A 23551-nucleotide genomic window follows, 5' to 3' on the forward strand; every position below is an offset into this window, starting at 1 on the left:
TTGGTTATGGCGTTTGGGTGTTTTGGGTGCACGGAGTACTGTTATGGTGGGGTGGAGGAGGAATTTAATGAGTATTGCAAGACGGGGATATGCTGTGGCTTGTGGGTTAGGTGTGCTATGCCGTGCTGGACTGTGCTGGACTGTGCTGGACTGGGGGTTAGGTTAAAGGTATCAGGAGGGGGTGGTTGAGATTGAAGATGAGGGAGGGCTGGGTTGTCGCTGTCTATGATAAGGCACGATGTTAGGTTCTTGCTCTTGGAGCTTCAGGCGAGGCGATAATCATCGAGATGGATGATGAGAGCAACAAATACATGTATATGCCATTGAACCCCTGTATAGCTAGTCATATGCGATAAGAATTTTTACCTAGGCAAGCCCGTGAGAGTGAGGTAGACAGCAAGTAGCAGCGTGCTCCCGGCCCGGCTGATGATTGCTTGATTCGGGCCCCATAAAAAGAGAGTAGGAATCTCGACCTCCGCAATCCACCCCGACTATACATACTCTTGTACAGTACGGTGTGCAACGGTCGAACCACCTTGCATATACCGAATGAAGTTGGATATTCTTCTTCATGTTTAGAAAGACCAGTTTTACAACATCAACTTAGAAGTCACAACTACCCCTCCTCATCGCGGGGTAAGCAGTCATCGTGAGCATCACCATCATCATCTTCTTTATCATCCCCGATAATCCCCCAAACACCATGCCATTACCACATACAAACTCCAAACTAATCAATGCCGAAAGATGCCCTTCTCCCACCACAGCCACTCAGGGCAATTCTGCCCCGGCCACGCCAAAGACTCCTTGGAGGAGATCATTCAACTAGCCATCCAGAAACGCTTCCACACCTTCTGTCTAACCGAGCACATGCCCCGACACCAGGAGGACTTTTACCCTGAAGAGGTCTGCCTCAACCCCTTCTCCCCCATATCTACCCCAACTAAAAAAAAACCCCTCCAAGATCGAAGCCGGCAACACCGAAGAAAGCCACCTCGCCAACGAAAAAGCCTACTACGCCGAAGCCACGCGCCTACGCACCAAGTACGGCGCGGCAGGAATCAACATCCTCATCGGCTTCGAAATCGACTGGATCCGCGAACCGGGCTCCCTCGCCCTGATCCAGCAGTCCCTGGCCGCCCACCCCTTCGACTTCTTCATGGGCTCGATCCACCACACCTGCACCGTGCCCATCGACTACGACCGCGCCATGTACGAGCAGGCCCGCGCCGCCGCCGGCGGCTCCGACGAGCGCCTGTTCGCGGCCTACTTCGACGAGCAGCTGGCGATGCTGCGGCAGGTGCGGCCGCTGGTCGTCGGGCACTTCGATCTGATCCGGTTGAAGAGCGACGAGCCCGATGGGAGTCTGCGGCGGTGGGGTCTCCACGAAGATGGGGTCTGGGCGAAGGTGCGCCGCAACCTGGCGTTCGTGGCGGGCTACGGGGGTCTGCTGGAGGTGAATTCGGCGGCGTTGCGGAAGGGGATGCGCGAGCCGTATCCGATGGGGGAGGTTTGTCGGGTGAGTTTTTTCTTTCTTTCTTTCTTATCAGACTGGAATTGGGGAGGGGGGTTGTGTTTGTAGCTGGAGGGGTATGATGCTTGGGGCTAATGCATGCACCGCAACAGGAATTCCTCGCCCTCGGCGGCCGCTTCGTGCTCTCGGACGACAGCCACGGGCTGGACCAGGTAGGGCTGAACTACCACCGCGTGCTGCCGTGGCTTGAGGCCGTGGGCATCACGACGGTGCATTATCTGGCGTTATCCGATCAAGACGACGGGGTCGTTGATCCGCGGTTCCCTCACACGCGCGTCCGGGGCATGTCGGTGGCAGAGATGAAGAAGTTGCCGTTTTGGGAGGCCAACGCTACTGCAGCCTGATTTTGGGGTCTGCATGGGAAGAGCTCGGAGCATGCAGGGGATTTGCTTTTTGTGATACATGGAAGACTATCTGCACGGTACTTATTTTCTGGCAGAGTACATACTATATCAATCAATCAACCTATCTATCTATCAATTCGAGACAGTTGGGGTCGACTAGTCCAATCACCCAGATATCACATACAAACACATCCAAGCAAACACATCCAGGATCTATTGTCAATCTCCGGGACAAATGACATCAACTGGCAACGGCAATGGCAAATGCGGCACAGGCGGCAGAAGCAGAGCCTCGAGAAGAGAGGAAGCGTCCCGACGATCTGTCCCGTTCCCCCTCCACCCAATAAGAGATCCCAAGCACGTTCGACACGATTCATATCAATCATAATATTCCTCCATAGTTTACCAATAACCAAACCTCAACTGTGATTGCAGAACGAGAGTCTCCAACCGCGCCAAACACAGACAGACAAAAAAAAATACTCCCGCGCCAAGCGAAACCCACAACAAACGCGGTCTAGATTGAGGGAGGGGCAGCATCATCAAAGATTGGAGAAAACAAATGATAATGAAATTGATCTATCCAAACGCTAAACCCGGTGTTTTCCACCCCCCAAACCCAACAAACATTGACTAGGTAGTTACGTACTGTGCAAACATGATCCATCCCAAACTCTAGTTGAGTTGAGTAGTTGCGTCCTCCAGTATCTGATGTTCCAGAGCATGAGTAGACTATAACTAACCCCCGCCGCCGTCCGCCCCCCCACTTCGGCTTTGCTTTGCTTTGGGAAGGAAACCTTTAAACTAACCTAACCTTCTTTTTTTCTTCCTTTCCCAAGTTTCTTTCCTTCCACTCTCCCTCTCTCAACCCCGCCACAAACTACACTACACTACACTACCACCCTCTCTAAAACCAATCCCCCAAATAATCCATCCAAAATGGGCGTCACCAAGACCATCCTCACCCCCGGTACCTCCGACCAGAAGCCCGTCAAGGGCGACTACGTCTCCATCCACTACACCGGATGCCTGTACAAGGAGGGCGCCGAGAACAACATGGGCGACAAGTTGCGTTTTCCCCTTTGCCGTTTCCTTTGCCTTTTACCTTTATCTTGCCTGCCCTGAGCATTCATTCCCTACCTACATCTTCCGTCCGTGGCTCAGCCGCAGAAAACTGCTACCTCCCATCCCAACCCGCCTCCCGGGACATGGAAAAAATAGCATAGCAGAAGAGCTAGCTAGCTACCTCGCTCTCCCGCTTTCCCCCTATACTTTTAAAAATGAACATTCCCGATTCGATTCGATCCGATCCGATTCCCCATCCTGAAACCAAATCCTAACTTAGAAATAGATTCGACAGCTCCCTCAACCCCGGCCGCGGCCCCTTCAAGGTCCAGATCGGCGTGGGCCAGGTCATCAAGGGCTGGGACGAGGGCGTCCCCACCATGAACGTCGGCGAGGAGGCCGTCTTGACTATTTCGCCGTATGTCGTCGCCCTTTGCCCTTACCTTTGCCCTCACCTTTGCCTTTGCCCTTCTAGCGAAGTAATGAGATGGCGGACGGACCATCGACCTAGTTCCAAGTTGAAAACTAACGATTGACAGTGACTACGGCTACGGAGCCCGTGGCTTCCCCGGGTTGATCCCTGCTAACTCGACTCTTGTTTTGTGAGTATCCTCCGTCCTTCTTGGGCTTGGTTTTGTTTTGAGAGGGTTGGTTTTTTTGAGGGAGCAGGGAACGGTGCTAATCTTTTTGGGGACATAGCAAGGTCAAGCTTCTCTCTATCAACTAAATTGGATTTTCGTTGAGGGGTGGGAAGTTTTATGCAAATACAGAAAATTTTCTCTTTATTTTGGGTCCTCTTTTTCTGGAATCTCCTGGAATCTGGAAATGAAATACTAAAGCAATGTAATCATTAGCTACCTAGCCATCGTGTATGACTGGGATCGGAGTAGCGGAAGGGGTGTTGGAGATGCGGAGTAACGTAGACTAAACTTAGTGGTTGGATATACGTGATCTGGAGATTGATCTTCAGAAGCCCATCTTCGTATACTTCATGCCAGTGGGTAGATCGCTTAAATACCCCGTTATAGCATGCTCACTACACCACGTATGTATACCCATTATAGCATGACACTCCTTCCGCACCATCCATCGACAACGCACATACCATATCAACCACCCAGTCCAGCTCACTTACGCACCACGAACAAAACTACCGTGCAATCGAGTTGATATACTCGATCCCCTCCGCCCGATACGTATCCGCCTCGACATAACTCTCCGTCCGCGGCAACCGGAAGACGAAGTTGGACGGCCCGTCCGACGGCGTATAGCGCGGCCACTGGGGGATCCCGTCGACTGTGGCTCCCCCCCAAAAATCAGCCAACCCCTTCTCAACCACTCATTCATATAAGACAGCGGGGGATACATACCGCCATGCCCGTTCGGATTCAAATCCGTCACAAACGCCGTCCACATCCTCGCGGCCAGATTGCCCAGGGCCAGACGCGCGGGATCGGAGCCCAGAGGGGTGATGGTCTGGTTCGGGTTGGCGAAGACGAAGGGGATCTAATCATCTTAGCAAGTGTTTCGTCCGTGTTTGGGGGGGGGGGGGGGGGGATGCTTTGGGCATAACAAGGACTGGGCTACCTCCGCAAAATGCTGCACGCCAATCACGCTCGTCTCGTTCAACGCCGCCACATCCCACCGGTACGCATACACCTCCGTCTCGTACCGCGCCATCTGCGTGCCCAGCAGCCGCCGCGGCGCGACCATGCACAGATCGCCCGCCATCGACTCGTACCGCTTGTACTCGTACCCGCGGGACGGCCAGGTGACGTTGCCCCAGCCGTAGGGGCAGCCCAGGGCCGAGATATTCGGGTAGAGGCCGAGCAGATGCGTCGCTTGGTCGCGGTCGAGGACCCAGCGTTTGGAGGCTTGCCGCAGTTAGACTAGACGCCTTACGATATAGGGATGATAGGAGACCCACCGATCAACTGCTCGATACACTCCTCGTCCGTGTTCGTCCCCGTGGTGCCGAAGCTCGTGCCCTCGTCCGTGTTGGTCCCGTGCAGGATGGGCACCTTGGCGAAGCGGCCTTCGGTGATGCTGATCTGGGGCTTCTCCTTGATGAAGGTGCCGTCGATGGTGCCGAACCATTCGAGCCCGTTGTAGGCGAGGGGATAGAAGGTCTCGAAGGGGACCTCGCGGAGACACTGCAGGGTGTCGGAGGCGGTGGTGCAGCTGTTTTGTCAGGAAGTGAACGCAGCAAGGCACTGCATCTAGGGCACATACTTTGTCTTATTCACAATCTGGTCATACATGGGTTGATACCAGTCCGTGCCGTTCCAGGGGGGACCGACTGCATTGCCCGATTCCATAATCGCTGTCGCACACGCACACATAAGCCCTGTCCAACCGGTGGGAGAATAGGATCAACTCACCAGCCCTGAACAGCCCCTCATTATCCCCATCATTCGTCACCAGATGCGCCCCAACACTATAAGCCCCTCTGCCCCTGCCATCAGCCTGTGTAGCTACCACCAAGAAGGACAAAAACTCACGCAGACTCCCCCCAGATCGTGATTCTGTCCGGATCGCCCCCAAAAGCCCGAATATTCTCTTTCACCCACCGCAAGGCCACGCGTTGATCCCGCAGCCCCAGATTCGTATTTCCAGATTCCTGTACCTCCGAATCAGCACAACACTCCCATCATCATCCCCCCTCCCCCAATCCCCAAATCAGAAAGTAAAGGAAGGGTGAAACGGACCATAACCTCCTTCGAATCCAAAAACCCAAACGCAGCGACCCGATAGTTGATCGACACGCCAATCACCGGTTTGTCGTTGAGTGCGCCTTGACGCAGGATGTAACTCATGTTATACCTTCAGATTCATCGTCAGTTCGCCAGTCCTCAAACCCCCCCCCCCCCCACGTTTCATCACCAGTCAGTCAGCCCTCTCTCCCACACCCACACCTTCCCCCCTTGACTATCGAGAAGAACAAGGGAAAACAAACCTCGGATCACTCGTCGCGCCCTGAATCCACCCACCCCCAAAGATCCACACCATGACGGGGAGCAACTCCTCCGTCCCGGAGACAGCGGCAGGCCGAATCACATTCAGATTCATGCAGTCCTCGCTCAGGCGCGTGTACCCGGCGTCCACGAGGGTGGTCTCGTCGCTGCCGTAGCCGGGGCAGTCGTTGCCGTATTGGGTTGCGTTGTAGTGGACTGTCTGCCCATCGTCATCGTCATCGTCATCGTCATCGTCATCGTCATCGTCATCGTCCGAGGTGTCTTCGGGGGAGGTGGACGCCTCGCTGTCGCTGTCACTGGCGCGGTAGCGGGTCTTGAGGGTGGCCGGGGTGAAGCGCGTGGGCTGGTCGGCGTACTTGATGCCGAGGAAGAGGTCCTGGGAGAATTCGGGGAGGGAGCGGCCGATGAAGATGGTGGATGGGTCTTCGGGGGTGGAGGGAGAGGGGGGGAGGGTTACGGTTGGTGGGGAGGATGAAGATGCAACAACAGCAGTGGAAGAGGTAGCAGCAACTGACGAGGAGGAAGGGGAAGCGTTGTTGGGGAGGGCAGATGTTGAGGAGGTTGCGACAAGGAGAAGAAGAGTGGTGAGGGCTGGGAGCCAGTGGGTTCCGGTCGTGGTGGTGGTGGTTAGACGGGCCATTGTCATACCCAAGGATCAGGAAAGAAGATTCCCTGTCTCGTTTCTATCTCTCTCTCTCTCTCTCTGTCTCTGTCTCTGTCTCTGTCTATGGCTGCCTTGCTGTCCCCGCAAAGGAGATCAGGCGATTTTATAGGCGCTACAATTGAACCATTGAGTAAGTCGATGGTAGAGACCGAGGTCCCTACTTTCTACTCACCATACCCAGTCTACATCAACCCCCACTACATACTCCATACTACATACATACTACATAACTAAGTCAAGCTTAACCTGCAGCAACTTGACATATTCGGTAGTCTCCTCCGAAACCATGCTGGATATGCTGGATCTCTCTCCATCGTTGCCACGAATCACACCGCAATCGGAGATGAAAACTCCATGTCCGACAAGATCACTCATAGGTGGAACCATCGCCAACCCTAGTCCGGTGCAACTCCGCCTCAAGTGCGGAGTCATTTTTCCACGCGTGATGCAGGCATGATGACGGGTGATATCATTCGACATGGGGGTCATTCCTGCTGCAGAAAAGAGGGGAATCGACTTGGCATTCATCTTGGCTCTCTCTCATCCTTGTTTCCCTGGTGGGTCTTGGGTCTTGGGTCTTGGGTCTGCTACTGCATGCACTCTTCAAGGTCAAGTATGAACATCATATTGGGAATCAAGCCGACAAGCCGGCCGGTTTCGGACTCTAGTAGATACGGACGGGAAATATACATCTGTACATATGAACAACTCAATCGGAAACAAAATGAGACACAAAAGGTGGCTGGGGTAGTAGTAAAGTATAGATGGCGTTATTCGTCACGATATACCTGCCATACCCCCCGGCCATACAGACAACAGTGACGCTCCCCCACAAGGGAGCCAGAGAAGAGAAAGGGCGGGCGAGTATGGCGGTGATGGAAGCAGGCCGCCGCCATCACCACCAGGAGGGTAAGAAAGGTATATGATAAAACACAAAGCACAAACATATGGGGAATAAGAAGAAAAGATTAGATGAGAGAGTTGATAAATGACAAGCGTGGTTTCGAGAGTCGCTCTCATCCGTCCTCCCGACCGACGGTTTCCTGTCTCCGTTTTCTCCTCCTTGTTTCTTTCTTTTGGTCATGTTTCCCCAGTCTATCATGGAACACACCTCGCAATAAAAACAAGTCGACCAGAGACCCTGGTCTAGTTCCATCCAAGTGAATTTTCAGCCATGACAGGCGCACTGATCATTTGTGTCCGACCAGTGCCACGGCTGTTCTGGCTGCCACGGGAGATGCGACCCCCGGCAGCAAGGGCAGCGGATCCGCGGCCCTCGCTCATCTGATCCACGGCCGAGGGGCTGCGCTGGTGCAGTTGACGCTTCTTGCGGTACCGACGAGCCACCCAGAACATACCAGCACCATAGGCGGCAGCACCGGCAACAGCGCCGACACCAATGCCAACGGCGCTGGCCTTGGTGGTGCCCGTGCTGCTCGTACCGGCATCCGACTGGTTATACCCTCCATCATCGCTACCCTTGTTGCTGCCGGATCCATTGCTCCCCGATGAGCCGCCACCGGACGACGACCCGGCGCTAACAATCAGGGGAATCGAGGGATCGATCATCGACATCAATGTCTTGACGGTCTGATTGGGCTGCTCATACAGTTTGGAGATCGGGTTGTGAAGCATTTGCGACAGGGTGTCCACGTCACCCGACGGGATGTAAGCCAAAGCAACAGTGGCGATGTACCCAGTGCTGGCCGAGTTGTCATACGGCTGAATGTCGTACATCACGACATCGCTGCCGTTGGCCGACAGGGCGTACTCGAGACCCTGGGGAACGTACGTGAAGATCTGCGACGAAGACAAGGGAGTCGTGGCCACGAAACTGTACCGAAGCTTGCCATTGAATCCGATCTGGATCAAGGTCGAGTTCTTGGGTTCGTTGGGAATGCCTCCAGCCGGAGAGATTGAGCCAGGAAGCTGCGCAGCAGCTGTCGTGGTGGTGGCAGCTTTGGTGGCAGTGCCCGTGGGCTCAGTCGTAGTAGTCGTGGTTCCGACAATGAGAATGCTGGATGGCATCCAATCATCTGCGTTCGCTGTGCTGGATGTGGGGGCTTGCGCAGTGGTGGTCTCAGCAACAGCCTTAGTGGTCGTTGGCTGCTCAGTAGTCAAGGGAATTGTCGCACTGGTGCTGGTGCTGGTGCTAGAGTACACGGAGGGAGCAACAGTCGGGGCAATGGTGGGAACAACAGTCGGGGCTGCGGAGACTGAGCCCGAAGCTTCCGTGGTCTTGGTAGCGATCAGAGCAGTTGAAGTGGCAGACGCAGCGGAAGAGGCAGACTCGGAAGCAGTTCCCGATGGAGATCCCGACTCGAATGTTGTCTCAGAAGCAGAGATGGGGGTAGAGGCTGCGTCAGAGGTGCTGTCAGAGAGAGTAGGCACAATAGCAGCACTGGTGGGAGCGACACTGCCACTGATAACAGGGGTCGAGGCGCCAGGTGCGAAGCTCTGAGTCTCACTGGAGGGAGCGATGAGAGCCGTGGATGTGGTGGCAGTGGGCCCCAGGCCAATTGCAGCGCTGGAGGCATCAGAAGTAGCCCCTGGAACCGTGCTGCTCAAGCCCACAGCACCGCTGGTCGGAACGATGGAAGCGCCGGATGTCAGGTCCAAGCCGGTACTGCTAAGACTCACAGCACCGCTGGTGGGGACGGCAGAGGCCACCGATGTCAGATCCGATGCGGTGCTAAGCAACGCAGGGATAGGGATCCCGGACGATCCCAACAAAGAAGTGGGAGTGACCAAAGGAACACTGACAGGAATGGTGGGCAAGCTCATGCTCAAACTGAGGAGTGCTGGCTCCACAGAGGCGCTGGCACTCGTGGCAGTCACCGAGCTCGATCCCGCGACGACAACTGGCGCAGATGCCGTGACCGAGTCAGAGGCAGGAGCAGACGTAGTGACGGCACCAGATGCGGCAGATTCAGACGGAATGACCAAGCCAGGAACCGAGCTAGAGGGGGCAGCCGATGCGGATACGAAGGCAGATTCCGTAGCAGGGATCGAGCCCGAAACGGTGGCAGATCCAGACACGGTCGAAGCAGCCGCAGGAGCTGAGCCAGACACAGTCGCGGAACCAGATGAGATGGCGGATTCGGAAGCAATCACCGAGCCGGAAACAGTTGTCGAGCCCGCCAAAGCGGTCGAAGTCGGGGCAACGACAGATTCAGAGGCAGTGACAGAGCCTGACGCGGTGGAAACGGGTACAGTAGCCGAGCCAGATGCAGTAGCTGACGATGGCACTTCAGCAGAGGTGGTGCCTGACAACAGGCTTGACAGGATACCCACCAGACCCGATGCGCCAGGAGTAGTAGTAGAGGCGGCGTCCTGGGATGCAGAGATGATGGCCTTAGAAGAGGCCGCCTCAGTAGTCTGAGCAGCATTGCTGGTGGCAGTAGAAGCTTGGCTGGAAGCGGGTTGAGAAGCAGAGTTGGATGCCACAGAGGAGGCTTGAGTGGCAGTGGTCTCAACAGAGCTCTGGGTAGTAGAGGGCGCAACAGCTGAGCTTCCAATGACAGAGCTCTCGGCTGAAGAACTCTGGCTCGAAACAGTGCCAATCACTCCGGAGCTAGCGGCCGGCTTGGTAGAAGTCTGGGAAGCTGAGCTCTGAGCAGCAGAAGGGGACGCAGTCGAGCTCTCAGTGGCAGAGCTCTCGGTAGAAGAGCTCTGGCTTGAGATGAGGCCAATTACACCAGCAGAGCTTGCCACGGGAGTAGACGTGACGGAGCTCTGGGCAGCGGAAGACTGGACAGACGAGCTCTCGGTAGTAGAAGGAGAAACAGTTGAGCTTCCAGTAGACGTCTCGGTGGAAGTTTGGCTCGAGATAAGGCCAACAACACCGGCAGAGCTTGCGGCAGGAGTCGAGGTGGCGGAATTCTGAGAAACAGTACTGACAACCGAGCTTTGGGTAGCAGAGGGAGACACCGTAGAACTCTCAGTAGTAGAGCTCTCAGTGGTAGAGCTCTGGCTCGAAATAACGCCGATTATCCCCGCAGAGCTTGCCGCGGGGGTAGAAGTGGCAGAACTCTGGGATGCAGGAGTCTGAACAGCTGAGGTAGCTGAGGTTTGGGAAGCTGAGGGAGACGCCGTAGAACTCTCGGTGCCAGAGCTCTCGGTGGAAGAGGTCTGGCTCGAAAGAACGCCAATGATCCCAGCAGAGCTTCCAGCAGGAATAGAGGTGCTGGACTCCGGGACCACCGCAGCAGAGCTAGCCGTGGCAGCGCCGTTACCAACGCTGGTGGGAGCAGTCGTGGAGCCCGCGAGCAAGCTCGATACAAAGCTCTCAAGTGAGCCGCCAAGAGAATCGCCGGTGGTAGTAGTCGCAGCAGCAACGGCTGAAGACGAGGTATTTACCTTTGCAGCAGACTCGGACGTAGAAGATGGCTTGTCGGAAGTCGTGGTGTCCACTTTGACGGCGGAGTCGGATGTAGATGACTTGACGGGCGTGGTTGTAGCTACCTTCACAGCGGATTCCGAAGTAGATGTTTTCTCGGACGTGGTGGCGTCTACCTTCACGGCGGATTCCGAAGTCGAAGACTTCTCAGACGTGGTGGGGTCGACCTTCGCGGCAGACTCCGATGTAGCCGGTGCAACAGGGCTGGTTGTGTCGGCTCGCACCGCGGATTGGGACGTAGTGGTCTCGCTTGCGGTAGTCGAGCTTGTTGCGCTAACGCTAGCAGTGGTAGTAGCTGATGCAGGAACAACTGGCGGGGGCGACGCCTTCTCTGCAGTCTTTGCTGTCGCACTATAGCTCGTGGAAGCCCCAGGGATATATGGTTGCGTGCCAACGATGGTGTGGGTAACGCCATACGCGTCCACTGAGAGGGTTACTGGCACAACCACCACCACGGGGGAGCCTTCGACTGATACGGTGTCGGAATTTGCCGCATCTGTCGTCGAGCTAGCGATGCTGGTCTCGACTGTTGATGTGGCAGAGGCGGTAGCCGGGGACGCGATCGCAGACGAGCTCACTGCGCGACCCTCAAAGTAGTGCCGAGCCCGCAAGTCTTGCGCCTCGGCTGCGCTCTCAGCTGCGGTGATATCCAGACCACTCAGCGTCAGAAGCGCGAGCAGCAGGGATCTTGTCGGAGAAACCATGTTGAAATTGAAAGGAGCGTGGGTGGATAACAAGCGTAAAAAAAGAGCGATTTAAGGGTCTCGAGGACCGTACCGATGCGGAGGAACGGACAGAGCGAGGACCCGATGGACAATGCGGCCTCCAATCCGGTTAGAAGAGTATTCAAGCGTTGATATCGAGTGTCAATCGTTGATATCGCAGATACATTGATTCGGTGGCTGGCGGCGACAAACGATACTTGAACTGTGCGGACTATCCTTTTTGACCTTCCTGCAGTTCACTCCTCCACTTTCCAATCGTCAAGACCAGGCGGCTTTCGGCAATTAACGGGCGTTGGTTATGTCGCTATTGGGTATCTGCAGATGGCTGGGACGCAGTCGCAACTCCTGCCAAGACTGTTCAGGTGCAGGAACGGCTCGATCAGCAGGAACACGGCAAATTCTCCGATGTACTTTCACGATAGCAACGAGCCGGGACTGGTTGTGTGTGCGAAAATAGTGGCAGTTCGTGATAAACAAAAGCGGTCTCAAGGAGCGGCAGGGGGCGTGGTCGTACGAAACGAACAACCAACAAAATCCCCTTAAGAGTCTCGCGACAGACAAGACGATAACGAATGTGGATGCGACAAGGAGCGAGCGACAAGAGAAATCTAGATTAGAATAGACAAGTAAGAAAAGCGATCGTTGAAGGGATAGGTGGGAGGTGGTGGGAGGTGGTGGCAGGCGGTGGTTGATTGATTGTATGGGACTGGATGGTGGAGTTGTTTTGGTTCGATTGGGCGGCGGTGGATTGGTCTGTTTGGTGGTACCTGAAGCGGCGCGCGCGACCGTGGGAGAAGATGGGAAGAAGAGGAGGGGGGTTAGGGGAGGAGGAGGGGGTGGGAAGATGCAAGGAGGAGCAGGGAGGAGAGTCCGAATCAGAGTGAGTTAGAGACTGAGGAGGGTAAGACGGGCGATGAATTGTCAAAAGCAGCCCCCAACCCTCCTGCCTTCCTGCGTAGACGGCGGCAGGAGAGAACGTACCGAGATGGTGAGTGACTACGTCAACGCAGGCATCGACAATAGCCAAGCATGAAGAATAGAAGGAGGAAAAAAGCAGAACAGAACTGAGAGAGTGTAAGTGAGAGTGAGAGTGAGAGAGTGAGAGAGAGAGAGAGAGAGAGGGTAAATAGAAAGTAAAGAATGACGGGGGGTTTGGTAAAGAAAATCAAATCCAAAAAAGACGAACAACTAACTAATCGATACTAGGAATGGAAGTAAATGAGTGAAAGGAAAAAGAGGAGAAAGAGAAGGGGAGATTAATTTGGAGGAGGCGGTTTAGTCTTGTTGGGGCCCGTCCGTGTCATCCTCTAGTCTTTAGACTTACCAGAGTAGTGATGGTATGAGTAGGAATAGGTACGGCTGTAAAAGGGGGGACCCGAGATGAAAGAAAGGGCAAGAAGAAAAAAAACAGTAGGCTGTGGAAATAAGCCCAGTGTTGCTTAATCCGCCTAGTCTTATGCCCACGCACTCGGCACAAAAAGTGGGACACTCTCCCACTCTCCCACTCTCCCAGATTCTCCACCCGGCGATTATTACCGGGCTGGCTCCAGTCATTCAGGTGAATGACGACGATTTCCGCGTATTCTAGCCTCTTTCCTCCACATCGTGCCTGTCTGTCAGCCTGTTCACCGTTGTTCACCGTTTCCCACCGGTCGCGTTACGCATCAGATGTTCTCGACCCTACTCAGCGACTCCAGTATAGCCATGGCCATGATGCATCAATGAAGTGCTATCCACGGTCCGACCCCATGTCTAAATCTACCTCAAGGTGTCATGACATGGGGAACGCCCATCTGCAGCAGATGCAGTAATTTACTGCAATCATATCCAGCTGACACCCAGCAGGGCCACTAGTGAACTGACTATAGCACTCGGACTAATTGGTGCTTTCCGCCCTCCTGTATGTAGTACTCTACACTGCTCCGTGGCTGCTGCAGACGGCCCTTTGGCTTCGTGTGCCACTGGGACGTGCATCGACCGTCAAGATAGCCGGTAATCCTCGGCCGAAAAGCACACGAAGGTGATGAGCTCTCGACTTTCGGATACGCTTCTCCAGAACTGAGTTTGGATCGCCAAAGTAGGGTCTGCCAGATCAACCTTGACATGGGACAAGGGCGACAAGCCCGTACTGAGGGCGTTGCAATTGACCGAATCCCGGACGACTGATCACAGTCTATCATCTCGACGACAGTGACCTAGACAGATGAGGGAGGATGCTCTTCATATGCAAGCGATTGTTCTGGTCGGCGTTGTCCTGTACCACCCCAGAGTGACCAGCAACATGAGGGTGCAGCAAAGGGAAGAAATCACGCAAGCCCTACTGAACACAGATTCCAGCCGACTGCCACTCGTCCAAAGTACTCCGTACCCATGCAAACGATGCCAGCCCAGAGCCAGCCCAGAATCTGATGATTAAAGACAGATTACTGAACGGCTGGGCTGGAGCCATTGATCTTCTGAATGGATTTGCGATCGGACCGGGTAATAATACGGTCTGTTGATACAGGTCAAGGAAGGCACAGCATGGCCGCGGGGGGGGGAGAGGCTTGGGGGCTTCATTCTGTAAGGTGATACAGAACAGTGGCCGGTGAAAAGCGCAGGAGCAAGTGCCGATCGACGGTGGTACAGTGCACATCGTAATTCCCGCCTCTTTGCACGCCAACCTTGTCTGCAAAGGGCATGTTTCCGTCAAGGTTCGGACCATCACAAGGCCTAGACTGACGGCGTGGGTGGCTCTACTTTTCTGGGAAGGTAAAAAGTGGGTAGGTTGGTTCCTGACCGTGGCGGTGGGGATTGCCCCGGTGCGTGCAGATAAGGAGTCTGGGAAACACTGCAGCCACTCACTCCACTCAATTACTGACTGTCCCGTCTACAGTTGTTTCATGAGTTTTTGCCCCCAGGAAGGGTCTTCCGGCCACTTACATATTTGAAGCACTGGTTGGGCTGGGTTTTATGGTTCGTCTCCGGCAGCAGAGCAGTTCTTCCCACAGTCCCCTATCAGCAGACGCGAAGGACAGAATTTTGGATGAAGCTACTCCGTACACAGAGACGAGTTGCTTTGGCTTCAAGTCGCCCGTCTTTGAGATCGTAGGCAGTGCCTGGAATCTAACTGGATCTGGCTTAGCGGATAGTCACCAAAGAATCGGACGGCTGTCTCACCATCTCTCCTCATCTTTGGTAGAACTACCCCGTTGAGTCAAGACCTGAGTCTGTTCATTCGAGTCTAGTAGAGATTTGGCACGGAGTCCGAGATCGAGCTGCGTTTCCTCTATAACATGGCATGCATATTGGTAGCTATCTTAAATATGTCCAGTACTAGATAGACTAAAGGGCAGGCTACTGAATACTTAGAATATGGGAAGATCATTCTTCCATCCACTAGACTAACTAACGAGCGACACTAACTTATTGTTCATTTCAATAGACCCGGGGGGGGGGGATTCCTTGGCCCGAAAATGATTAGGGGCCTTGCCCGTCAGGCTCCAGATCTTCTCACTGCCTCTCTTTTCCGGCCAATCCACACGATTCATGTGCTGCTGCTCCCACGTGTACCCGGAACACTTAAGCGATGCCACTGAAGCTCAGCTCGACGTTTCGTCCCTGAGTCCCATCAAGAGCAGAACAGAACACCAGAGTCAATTTTTCTGTCGCGTTCCCGTGCGCATGAATCGTCATCCACATTTTTCCGCCCTAACATGGCAGGAATGTTTGGATCGTGCGATGGTCCAGTGAGAGGACGCCCTCTGGGGCCATCATCAGTGCTGAAACAACCGTCATTTCCATCCCTACGGTTTCTCTGCATCGCAGCATTCCAGCGGACTGGGATTGCTATTGACTGACAATACGATACCAATAGGGATCCATGATTTTCCTCGCTGACAGTCAGGGATCCGAGAAGGTTCGTCGCTTCCGTGAAGCATGGCAGACGGATAATAAAGGGGGGGCCCGAAAAGTCTCTATCCTTCCCCCAGTTGCAGATCATCGGCGCGTCCAAGCTCGGATAAGGTATATGAACACTATGTAACTGCTCTCAGGAACTCGGATCGCTGTGCAACCCGGTCGAGGACCATGGACCGATGACTGACTAGATGACTAGTAACTGACTAGTCAGGGGAGCTATTGTAGCACCACCTTTGTCCAACTACCGTTGCTATTTTTATGTGTCACGCCTGACTCCTGGGGAACAAGGAAGGCCTTCGACTCACGACGGAGTCGACGGACGAACTTACCAACTCGGTTGATGAGCTCCGTTCAGCTTCTCGCTCACCCTGGCTAAAGATACAGATACCGACTGCAGTACAGTACAGCACAGCAGCTAACTTTAGGTGGTCGTCTCCCTCAAATCTGCAGATGCGACCCTGTGGGAAGCCAACCATGGACGGGACAAAATGCCATTCAGCGCGGCCCAAGGAAAGATGAGACGGAACTATTCCTGTTCCTGAACAAATGAAATCCACCCGCCGTGCTGCTCCACCTCCTCCCCCCAATGCGTCGCCCACATTGGCTAAGAAACTCCCCTCCTTCTGGCGCGTGCAGTGCCCTTTTCCGTCCTAGTCGATTTCCCGGCAGCACGGGTGATGGTATTAAAAATACGCATGTCTACGGAGTACTTTGTATGCCTACCATTTATCTACTTACCCTAACTGGTTATCAATCTACACCTTAGATCTCCTCTGAACCTGGAGTGAGTATATTCTTTATCTACTCCGTAGACTATGGGGCAACAAGATCACACCTCCACGACATGGAAGTATAGGTACATGCTACCCGCCCAACAGAACTCTGCGGTCTCTTTGTCTCTTTCAATCAGTGAGGGAAACATGGTTTCTCTATTTCTGTTCTCACCAAGAGTCCTTTGATCCCTCGCCTGCGGCGTATCCATTATCGTCACGTGCTCGGAATGGAACAGCATAAAGCATCCCCAATGAGGCTTGGCCCAAGCGCTCTCAAAAGGCAGGATATAAAATGAGAACCTCGCCACTCTTGATCCTCCTCTGTCGGCTCACAGCAGTCGGTCGGGGTCAGCAAGAGCAGAGATAGGACCAGACACAGGAAGAATGGTGGCTACGATGGCCACAGGTTCGTGGACATCATGAACTGCGCATACGCTCATCACCCAGCACTGCCCAGAAAACAAGTCGCACCTCACGGAGATACTATCAAAAGTCCACATTCAGCGAGACAAATGGCAACAAGGTAGGGGCATCATGCAGACTGGTTCTCACGGCCCATCCCGGCCAGGCCCCGGGATAGATTAGACCCTTATGCTCCGGCATCAAAGCCTTGCCAGAAGGTCGATGACAATGCGACACCCAAAGAAATCAATCAAGATCTAGTCCTTGGTCTGCGACCAAACTACTACGATTGTAATACCTGTTATTACGCAGCAATCCAGAGACAGCACCCTACCTACTCGACAGAGTCAACCTGACTACACACAGGTAGCAGAGCGAACCCAGCGAGATCGCAAGCTCCGCCAACTCTCCAGAATGAAGGTTTGACACGCGCTGCCTCAATCATGGTCTTCAGGTACACCCAGACATACGCTACTAAGACTAGTTCACCGCGGAGCAATTCAACTTTGACGGATGGTGTAAGAATCTTGATTTTCTCGATCCGATTTTCCAGACAACCCATCTTGCCACCGCAGCCACTGGACTATCCTCAAATTCGAAATACCGTACCCCAATCAAAGATCACTTTTACTTTTACTTGAATTATAAAATGTACAGCACAGCCCATCACCGCTACTCCCTCTTCTACCCGTACATCAGTATATAAGCCACCACACCCAGCAAACGAGATACAGTCCAAGACTGCAGGTTAAGGTTAAAATATCACAACTTCGCCCCCCTGGTGGTAGAAAGGTCCCTCACCACCGCCGAACACTCAATCTCCACATCCGTCCCCATCGGCAACGACTTCACCGCCACGCACGTACGCGCCTAGACATTTGATTAGCCATCAGCCCAGCCCTCCTAGATAACAAAGGAACAAAAGCTCACAGGCACAACCCGGCCCTCCCCCCCGAAAACCCCAATATAAACTTCATTCACCGCCCCGAAATCCCCCATATCCGTGAGGAAGATATTCACCTTGACCACGTCGTCGAGGCTGGAGCCCGCGGCTTCGAGGACGGCGCGGAGGTTGCGGAGGATTTGTTCCTGTTCGTTGATCAGCATGTTTGGGGTGGGTGGGTTGTGTGGTTAGCATGGATCTGTTTGGGATGGGTGTGGTTGAGCTTGGGCTTGGGCTTGGGCTTGGGCTTGGGCTTGGGCTTTGGGGATGCCACCCGTATCGCAGTATCCGGGGATATGGATTATAAGTTAGGTAGGGGATTGGGTCGGGGAAGCACTGTAGGCTCAGGCTCAGGACAGGTGTGACGGTAAACACGTACAGCTCGCGCTTGGACCGACCCCTTCACGAGCTCCCCAGTGGCGGGGTCGACGCCGATTTGGCCGGAGCAGTGGACGGTGTTGTTGGCGACGATGGCTTGGGAGAGGAAGGGTGGTGGCGCGGGGGCGGCGCGGGTGTGGATTGCGCGGCGGGTGGGGTGCCACATTTTTTATTATACTTGGTGTGGTGATGATTGGGGTGGTAGAGGGGGTAATTAGGGTGAGAGTGAGGGTGAGGGAGTGAGGGGTTATTGTTAGGATGCTTTGGTTTAATGCACTGGCTGTAGGTGTAGGTGAGTGCGGTGCGGAGAGGGGAGGTTATATGTACTGTACCTCTGTAGTGGCTTGGCTTGGGGGATGAGGAGGCGGTGATAAGCGATAAGATAAGGGATCTAGTGAGTGGGGGAGCTGGCTTAGCTTATCATGTCTTTAGAGGGGGCATCGGAGTGTCGATGATTGTTGGAGGCGGGTGGGGTTATTTTGAGGCTGGATGCTTCTTCTTGTATTTATGTATAGGTGGATGTGTTGGAAACAGAAGTGCAGGTGGTCGCTGGTTATCTACACCATTTGGGTTGCAGTAGTGGTGGTGGTTGGAAGCGCTATATATTTGTCTGTTTTTATCCAGGTTCAACAAGAAGCTTCGGCTGCAGCATAAACATCATTAGCTATCCTTGTACTCCCAATTAGCAATGACCAGTGCCCTAGGCAGAATGTATGTCTGAAGATTAGATATCATGGGATTTAAAACATCTGTTTTACTCGAATATCTGTATGTCGGTTGATGGATCCCACAGCTCTACACTGCTTCAGACTCATAACGAAGATAAAATCCAACAGCCAGGTATGAACCACACAAAGAGCCCTTAGAACTTGAGACCATCTGACCAGCAAAGGACCAACAGAGCAAAGCCTTGTCTCCGCCTGACATCTTGTGGTTCGCCGGTGCACCCAGCAAAACACCACAGAACACGCACCAGCAAAGCGTGTACCCAGACGACAACGTAACCTCATCGCCGCGGCGATTGCCATGTCTCTCAGAAATTTCCTTCACCTGGCCAGGAGAGCGTGTTTCTCTCTCTTCCTCCCCGTCTTTCTCCTCTTTAACTTTCTCTCCCTATTCCTCTTCTCCTCCTTACCCTCTTCTCACACTCTCTCACCCTCACAAACCATGGCAGACAACGAAAAGCCTCCCGCTCATCCCCTGTCCAATACAGCCGTGAGAAACATGGCGCAGCCACTCACCACCACTTCAGTCCCACATCTCATGCCTGCGGTGAATCTGCCAGATCACTTTGTGGTCGAGATACATAGGACTTACTTCCGCACGGAGCTGAACCATGCTGAGGAGGATTTCGTTCCCCGGCGCTACCTTGAACTTGCAGAGGCTTCAAGTAAGTCCCCCAGTCTCTGTTGCCTGATCGATAATTGCTGAATGACGAATCAGATGATTATAAAATCTCTCCATGGATCATGCATGCCTTCCGAACTCAGAAGGGGGTCATCGACTTCGCGAAATGGAGTCAATGGGACCCGCGATTCCGCATGACCTTCGCGAGCTTGATTGAGAATCCTTGCCTCCGAGAGGGTCTGCTTGCCGGTGGGTATGAGGCCACAGGGCTGCCTACCGACAATCGGCCCCTGGACGAGACCGAGGCGCGGCGTTTCACCCGGATCGTGAGGCTGCAGCAGCGTGCCATCGTGTCCTTCCTGCAGGATATCCTGAAGGGTGCCTCGATCGCTCACAGGACCCCCGATGGGAAGTCCAAGCTGTCTCTGACGTATGTATCACTCCGGTCTTTTGGTTTGTCATAAGCGAAAAGAAAGAGAACAGACATGTGACTGACAGGAATACAGCCCTCGGTACCGCCGGAAGCGGATCGCGTATTTCATGAACAGCATCAGCAGAAGGAGGGCAACCTATACTGGGCCTGAAACCCACGCTTTCCTGACGGTGGATCATCCGAACGAGCGCGTCTTCAGCCGTAATGTGGTTCCCATCACAGTGGTAAGCATAGCGTTTTGTTCCCTCATTCTTCAGTCGGATGTCGACCTACTTTGGATTCACCCCACCTTTACCCCCCGCCTCCCAAAGCTCCCTCAAATCAACGTCCACACACTAACCCTACATCTGCAGACCGACAACCCCCACATCACCGTCCCCGCGCACTTCCAGAAGTCCGTCGAGATCCTCGTCGGACAGTTCTGCTATCAGATGCGGGACCTAACCAACAACATCTTCAGCCTTGCGGACCAAGATGCGTATCTCCTCCACCTGCACGGGTCGCACCTTCACCTGCTCCGCCTGGTCGCTCCGGGGTTCAAGACCTCCCAGATCCGCTCCCACACGCACGAAGGTTTCGTCCACGGGGAAACGTACACCTCCCTGCCCTCCCACTTCGCCCAGAATCTCGCCCTGAGTCTTCTCGGTGACGCGGACGGCGATCGCAGGGCGCTGCGCACTCGCCTCGAGACAAGGCAGATCCGCAAGGTCTTGGAGCAGATCAAATGGTTCCGTTTGGATCGCGGCGCCGACACCGAGGGGACCATCGAGCAGGCGCTGAACCAGGATTGCAGGGTGTTCCAGGTCCTGGTGAGTCAGGAGTATGACCTCTGGACCTGGGAGGGGTTCCGTGGGGCTGTGCGTCTGGTCTCGGGGCTCTGTCGGTATCTGATGAGTGGCACGGCTCGGGTTGGCTCGGTGCAGAGGATGTTTTGGCGGTGGCCTAAGAGGCAGGATCGCAGTAACGATTACGATGAGGACGAGTACGCTTGGTTCTGGAGGTACAATTGGGGCCTTGAGGATGAAGAGGAGGATGAAGATGGAGTTGGGGTTAGTCTTGATTCCTCGGACCAGAATCCTGATTATGAAAACCTCGACGATTATGAGACGGAGCTTGGAGTCGAGCAGGATGCTGATTTGGATATGTATGGAAGTGAGGATGATGAGCACGGAGAGGTGAGTGACGAACAGGATGCAGGCATTGAGTGAGAGCGGCAGCATTGCAGCCAACTTGGTGCAGATCAGCTCAAACAGATGAGCATGGTTGTGATTGGATCTTTCGTCGACAACAGCATTGCACGATTACCGTGCTCATGATGTGCATTGATTATTTGCATGGTTTGTTAATTGGCACGGTGCTCTGACAAGACTTGGGAAGAACTGGCCATGTGTCTTTTGAGCAGGTGCGCCATCGGGGTTTTGCTTGTGTCCGTTCGAGAATTCCATTACATGTCGTGATGTTGGAGTAACTAGGAAGAATTGGTGGCTGGCTTGACGCAGGAGGCAATCTGTAATTTACATTGAGAGGAGATACGTCCAATCTTAATACCAAATGTGGCGCCCAATTGGTTCCAGAATCAAGTAGACATTCAACTAGGAAGTCATTCACGACGGCGGCGTTCGGACTCGAATGCTGTAAAGGCATCGATTCCACGCCCGTCTTCTCCACCAGTGCGGAAATACTCAGTGACAACGCCTAGCGCGTAGCAAGTTCCAGCAGTAGCCACGCCACCAAGAAGCATTCTGCGGAGGAATTTCGCAGACTTACTTCCTTGCGAGGCCTTTTCCCCGGTCCCGGATGTGGTGCTTTGTGATCCTTGAAGTACAATGTCAGGGTTTTGTTCGTGCTGCTGCTGGTCATTAAATGTTGATGAAGACAGCGTTGTGCCCTTCTTAGGGTCGGCATTGGCTCCTTCGATCTGCTCAAACGAATTTCGCGTCTTTCTGAAGACGAGAACATCCCCACCACCAGAGACAATCTCATACCCATTGTCATTCAACTTCTCAAAGTACGGTAAGAACTTTGCAGGATTGTTCAGGCGGTTGAGTATCTCGGCGGGGTGAGAGATTTCATCTGGCGGATGGAAAGATGAGCTTGTTTCTGCTTCGGTTATACTAATAGCGATGGGATCAAATGCGAGCACGCGATAAGTCTCGGCGTTTACCTGACCAAAGAGGTTGTGCGGAACAGTTATGGGTGAGTTCGAAGACGGCACAGCTCCCTGTACTTCATTCAAGGCGAGTTGATCCGAGGCAATTGCTGTCTCTGAGGCCACATCTTGAAACTTGTCCGAGACTACCAAGTCCTCTGTTGTGGATGAAAGGCCTTGGTCAGTTGCCTCTTGAAAACATTCATTGCCCGGGTCAATGCTTGTATCAACTTGGCCAGTAGTGTTGGTTTGGGAGTTCAACATTTCATTCGACTCATTCGAGTCTTGTGATGCGCGAGCATCGAGATCTGGCTCCTTCCTCAGATATGAGGCACGGATATCGCTTGCACTCAAGGACTCTAGCTCTTCTTCTTCCTGTTTCCGACATGTGTTCTGTGATCTTGCCAAGTCCTCTCCAATCTCGTTCAGTTTGGCGAAATTCGAAGAAGTGGGCTTATCATTGGTGACCGGACCGTCCATTTCCAGGGTAGGTATGTGATCTTCAGAAAGTGATTGCGATTGTATGGCTCCTTGGTGCGCATCATGTCTTAAGAATGGCTTGACCGAGTCGCTATCTGGAAATTCGGACAGGTTCTCCTGTTGGGCTGACTCTCGTGCTGCTCTTTCCGTAGGGCTACCAGTCGCTTCCGGTGAATCTGAAGAGCGCTCGGAGAACTTGAGATAATCTGTAGACTCAGTCTGAGCCGTTTCCGAATCGGCGCGAGGTGGGGTCTTCTGCGATTGATTTTTCACGACCGTCATTGGTGCAACGTCTGTCGCCAAGTCACCATTACATTTTTCCTGAATATAAGCATCCTGAGAGCCAGACTCCACTGGATCTCGGATTAGAGGAGACATATAGCCGGTAGTCTCCAAGGCGGAGGTAGTGTCCGCAGCCGAAAGAACTGGGCTTCTCCCACCTTCACCTTTCTCAGCAACATCCGGATTCTTGGCTTTCTTAGGAATCATACGACCGCTAATAGGGTCGAACTCGTATCTCGTGACATTCTTCTTTGTGTGAATCGCGACTGGGCCTCTTGGCTTACCTGACTCGGTTGGCTGAGGTTTCTTGAGCGTGTCCGAGGTCTTTTTAGACCTTGCCGTGGTCGTCATGGTACGCGGCGTCCCATGGGCTATATCCGCATGAGCCTTGTCCAAGGATTTGTCACCGAGCCCAAACAGCGTACGACATAAGGATGTAAAAGTCTTATCGAATCTCTCAAAAGACTTCAATGGCTCAAGTCTCCTTCCAAAGATAGCTCCGTAAGGGTCATTTTCAATTGCCTGCTTTATGTGATCCATCGTGTGACGAGTACGGTTCACCTCCATTTCCCAAAAGTCTTTATAAGAGCTTGGATGCCTTGAGGACTTTTTGCTGATCTTCTGAAAAGGCAGGCTTGAGCTCCAGGTATGGCTCCACCACGGCTGATGATCCTCAACGATAGAATCTACTGGTCGAGCTCGACGGGTCGGTCTGGTTCGCATCCGAGGTTCACAAAGGTGTTGATGCTCATAGATGT

General features: G+C 53.7%; 7 protein-coding genes across 7 annotated transcripts; 3 read left to right on the plus strand and 4 right to left on the minus strand.

The window, feature by feature from the left end:
• Positions 1-479: 479 nt before the first annotated feature.
• BO72DRAFT_432835 (histidinol-phosphatase) lies at positions 480-2223 on the plus strand. The gene is made up of 4 exons (XM_040943179.1): positions 480-649; positions 748-906; positions 965-1519; positions 1627-2223. Exons 2-4 carry the CDS (start codon positions 748-750, stop codon positions 1876-1878), a joined length of 966 nt encoding a protein of 321 aa, XP_040799513.1. The 5' UTR covers positions 480-649; the 3' UTR covers positions 1879-2223.
• Positions 2224-2743: 520 nt separating this feature from the next.
• Positions 2744-3838, plus strand: BO72DRAFT_449686 (FKBP-type peptidyl-prolyl cis-trans isomerase). Its single transcript, XM_040945077.1, has 4 exons — positions 2744-2945; positions 3230-3361; positions 3483-3545; positions 3643-3838. Exons 1-4 carry the CDS (start codon positions 2818-2820, stop codon positions 3668-3670), a joined length of 351 nt encoding a protein of 116 aa, XP_040799514.1. The 5' UTR covers positions 2744-2817; the 3' UTR covers positions 3671-3838.
• A 78-nt stretch (positions 3839-3916) lies between these two features.
• On the minus strand, positions 3917-6558 carry BO72DRAFT_432841 (putative triacylglycerol lipase (LipA); the record flags this gene model as incomplete). The annotated part of the gene is made up of 9 exons (XM_040943180.1): positions 3917-4239; positions 4314-4449; positions 4531-4817; positions 4871-5124; positions 5176-5266; positions 5325-5392; positions 5445-5563; positions 5652-5766; positions 5900-6558. 9 exons carry the CDS (start codon positions 6556-6558, stop codon positions 4094-4096), a joined length of 1875 nt encoding a protein of 624 aa, XP_040799515.1. The 3' UTR covers positions 3917-4093.
• Positions 6559-15247: 8689 nt separating this feature from the next.
• BO72DRAFT_166281 (uncharacterized protein) lies at positions 15248-15594 on the minus strand. Its single transcript, XM_040939348.1, has one exon. The coding sequence runs from the start codon at positions 15506-15508 to the stop codon at positions 15317-15319; it is 192 nt and encodes a 63-aa protein (XP_040799516.1). The 5' UTR covers positions 15509-15594; the 3' UTR covers positions 15248-15316.
• Positions 15595-17332: 1738 nt separating this feature from the next.
• BO72DRAFT_449689 (putative endoribonuclease L-PSP) lies at positions 17333-18395 on the minus strand. The gene is made up of 3 exons (XM_040945078.1): positions 18104-18395; positions 17712-17870; positions 17333-17651 (listed from the first exon to the last, which is right to left on the minus strand). The coding sequence occupies exons 1-3, from the start codon at positions 18266-18268 to the stop codon at positions 17544-17546; spliced, it is 432 nt and encodes a 143-aa protein (XP_040799517.1). The 5' UTR covers positions 18269-18395; the 3' UTR covers positions 17333-17543.
• Positions 18396-19269: 874 nt separating this feature from the next.
• BO72DRAFT_497969 (uncharacterized protein) lies at positions 19270-21090 on the plus strand (the record flags this gene model as incomplete). Its single annotated transcript, XM_040948735.1, has 4 exons — positions 19270-19492; positions 19546-19879; positions 19956-20106; positions 20236-21090. 4 exons carry the CDS (start codon positions 19270-19272, stop codon positions 21088-21090), a joined length of 1563 nt encoding a protein of 520 aa, XP_040799518.1.
• Positions 21091-21482: 392 nt separating this feature from the next.
• Positions 21483-23333, minus strand: BO72DRAFT_382219 (uncharacterized protein; the record flags this gene model as incomplete). Its single annotated transcript, XM_040941464.1, has 2 exons — positions 21483-22653; positions 22708-23333. The coding sequence occupies 2 exons, from the start codon at positions 23331-23333 to the stop codon at positions 21483-21485; spliced, it is 1797 nt and encodes a 598-aa protein (XP_040799519.1).
• Between the last annotated feature and the right edge of the window lie 218 nt (positions 23334-23551).

This window comes from Aspergillus fijiensis (assembly GCF_003184825.1).
Source record: "Aspergillus fijiensis CBS 313.89 unplaced genomic scaffold BO72scaffold_36, whole genome shotgun sequence".
Lineage (NCBI taxonomy): Eukaryota > Fungi > Ascomycota > Eurotiomycetes > Eurotiales > Aspergillaceae > Aspergillus > Aspergillus fijiensis.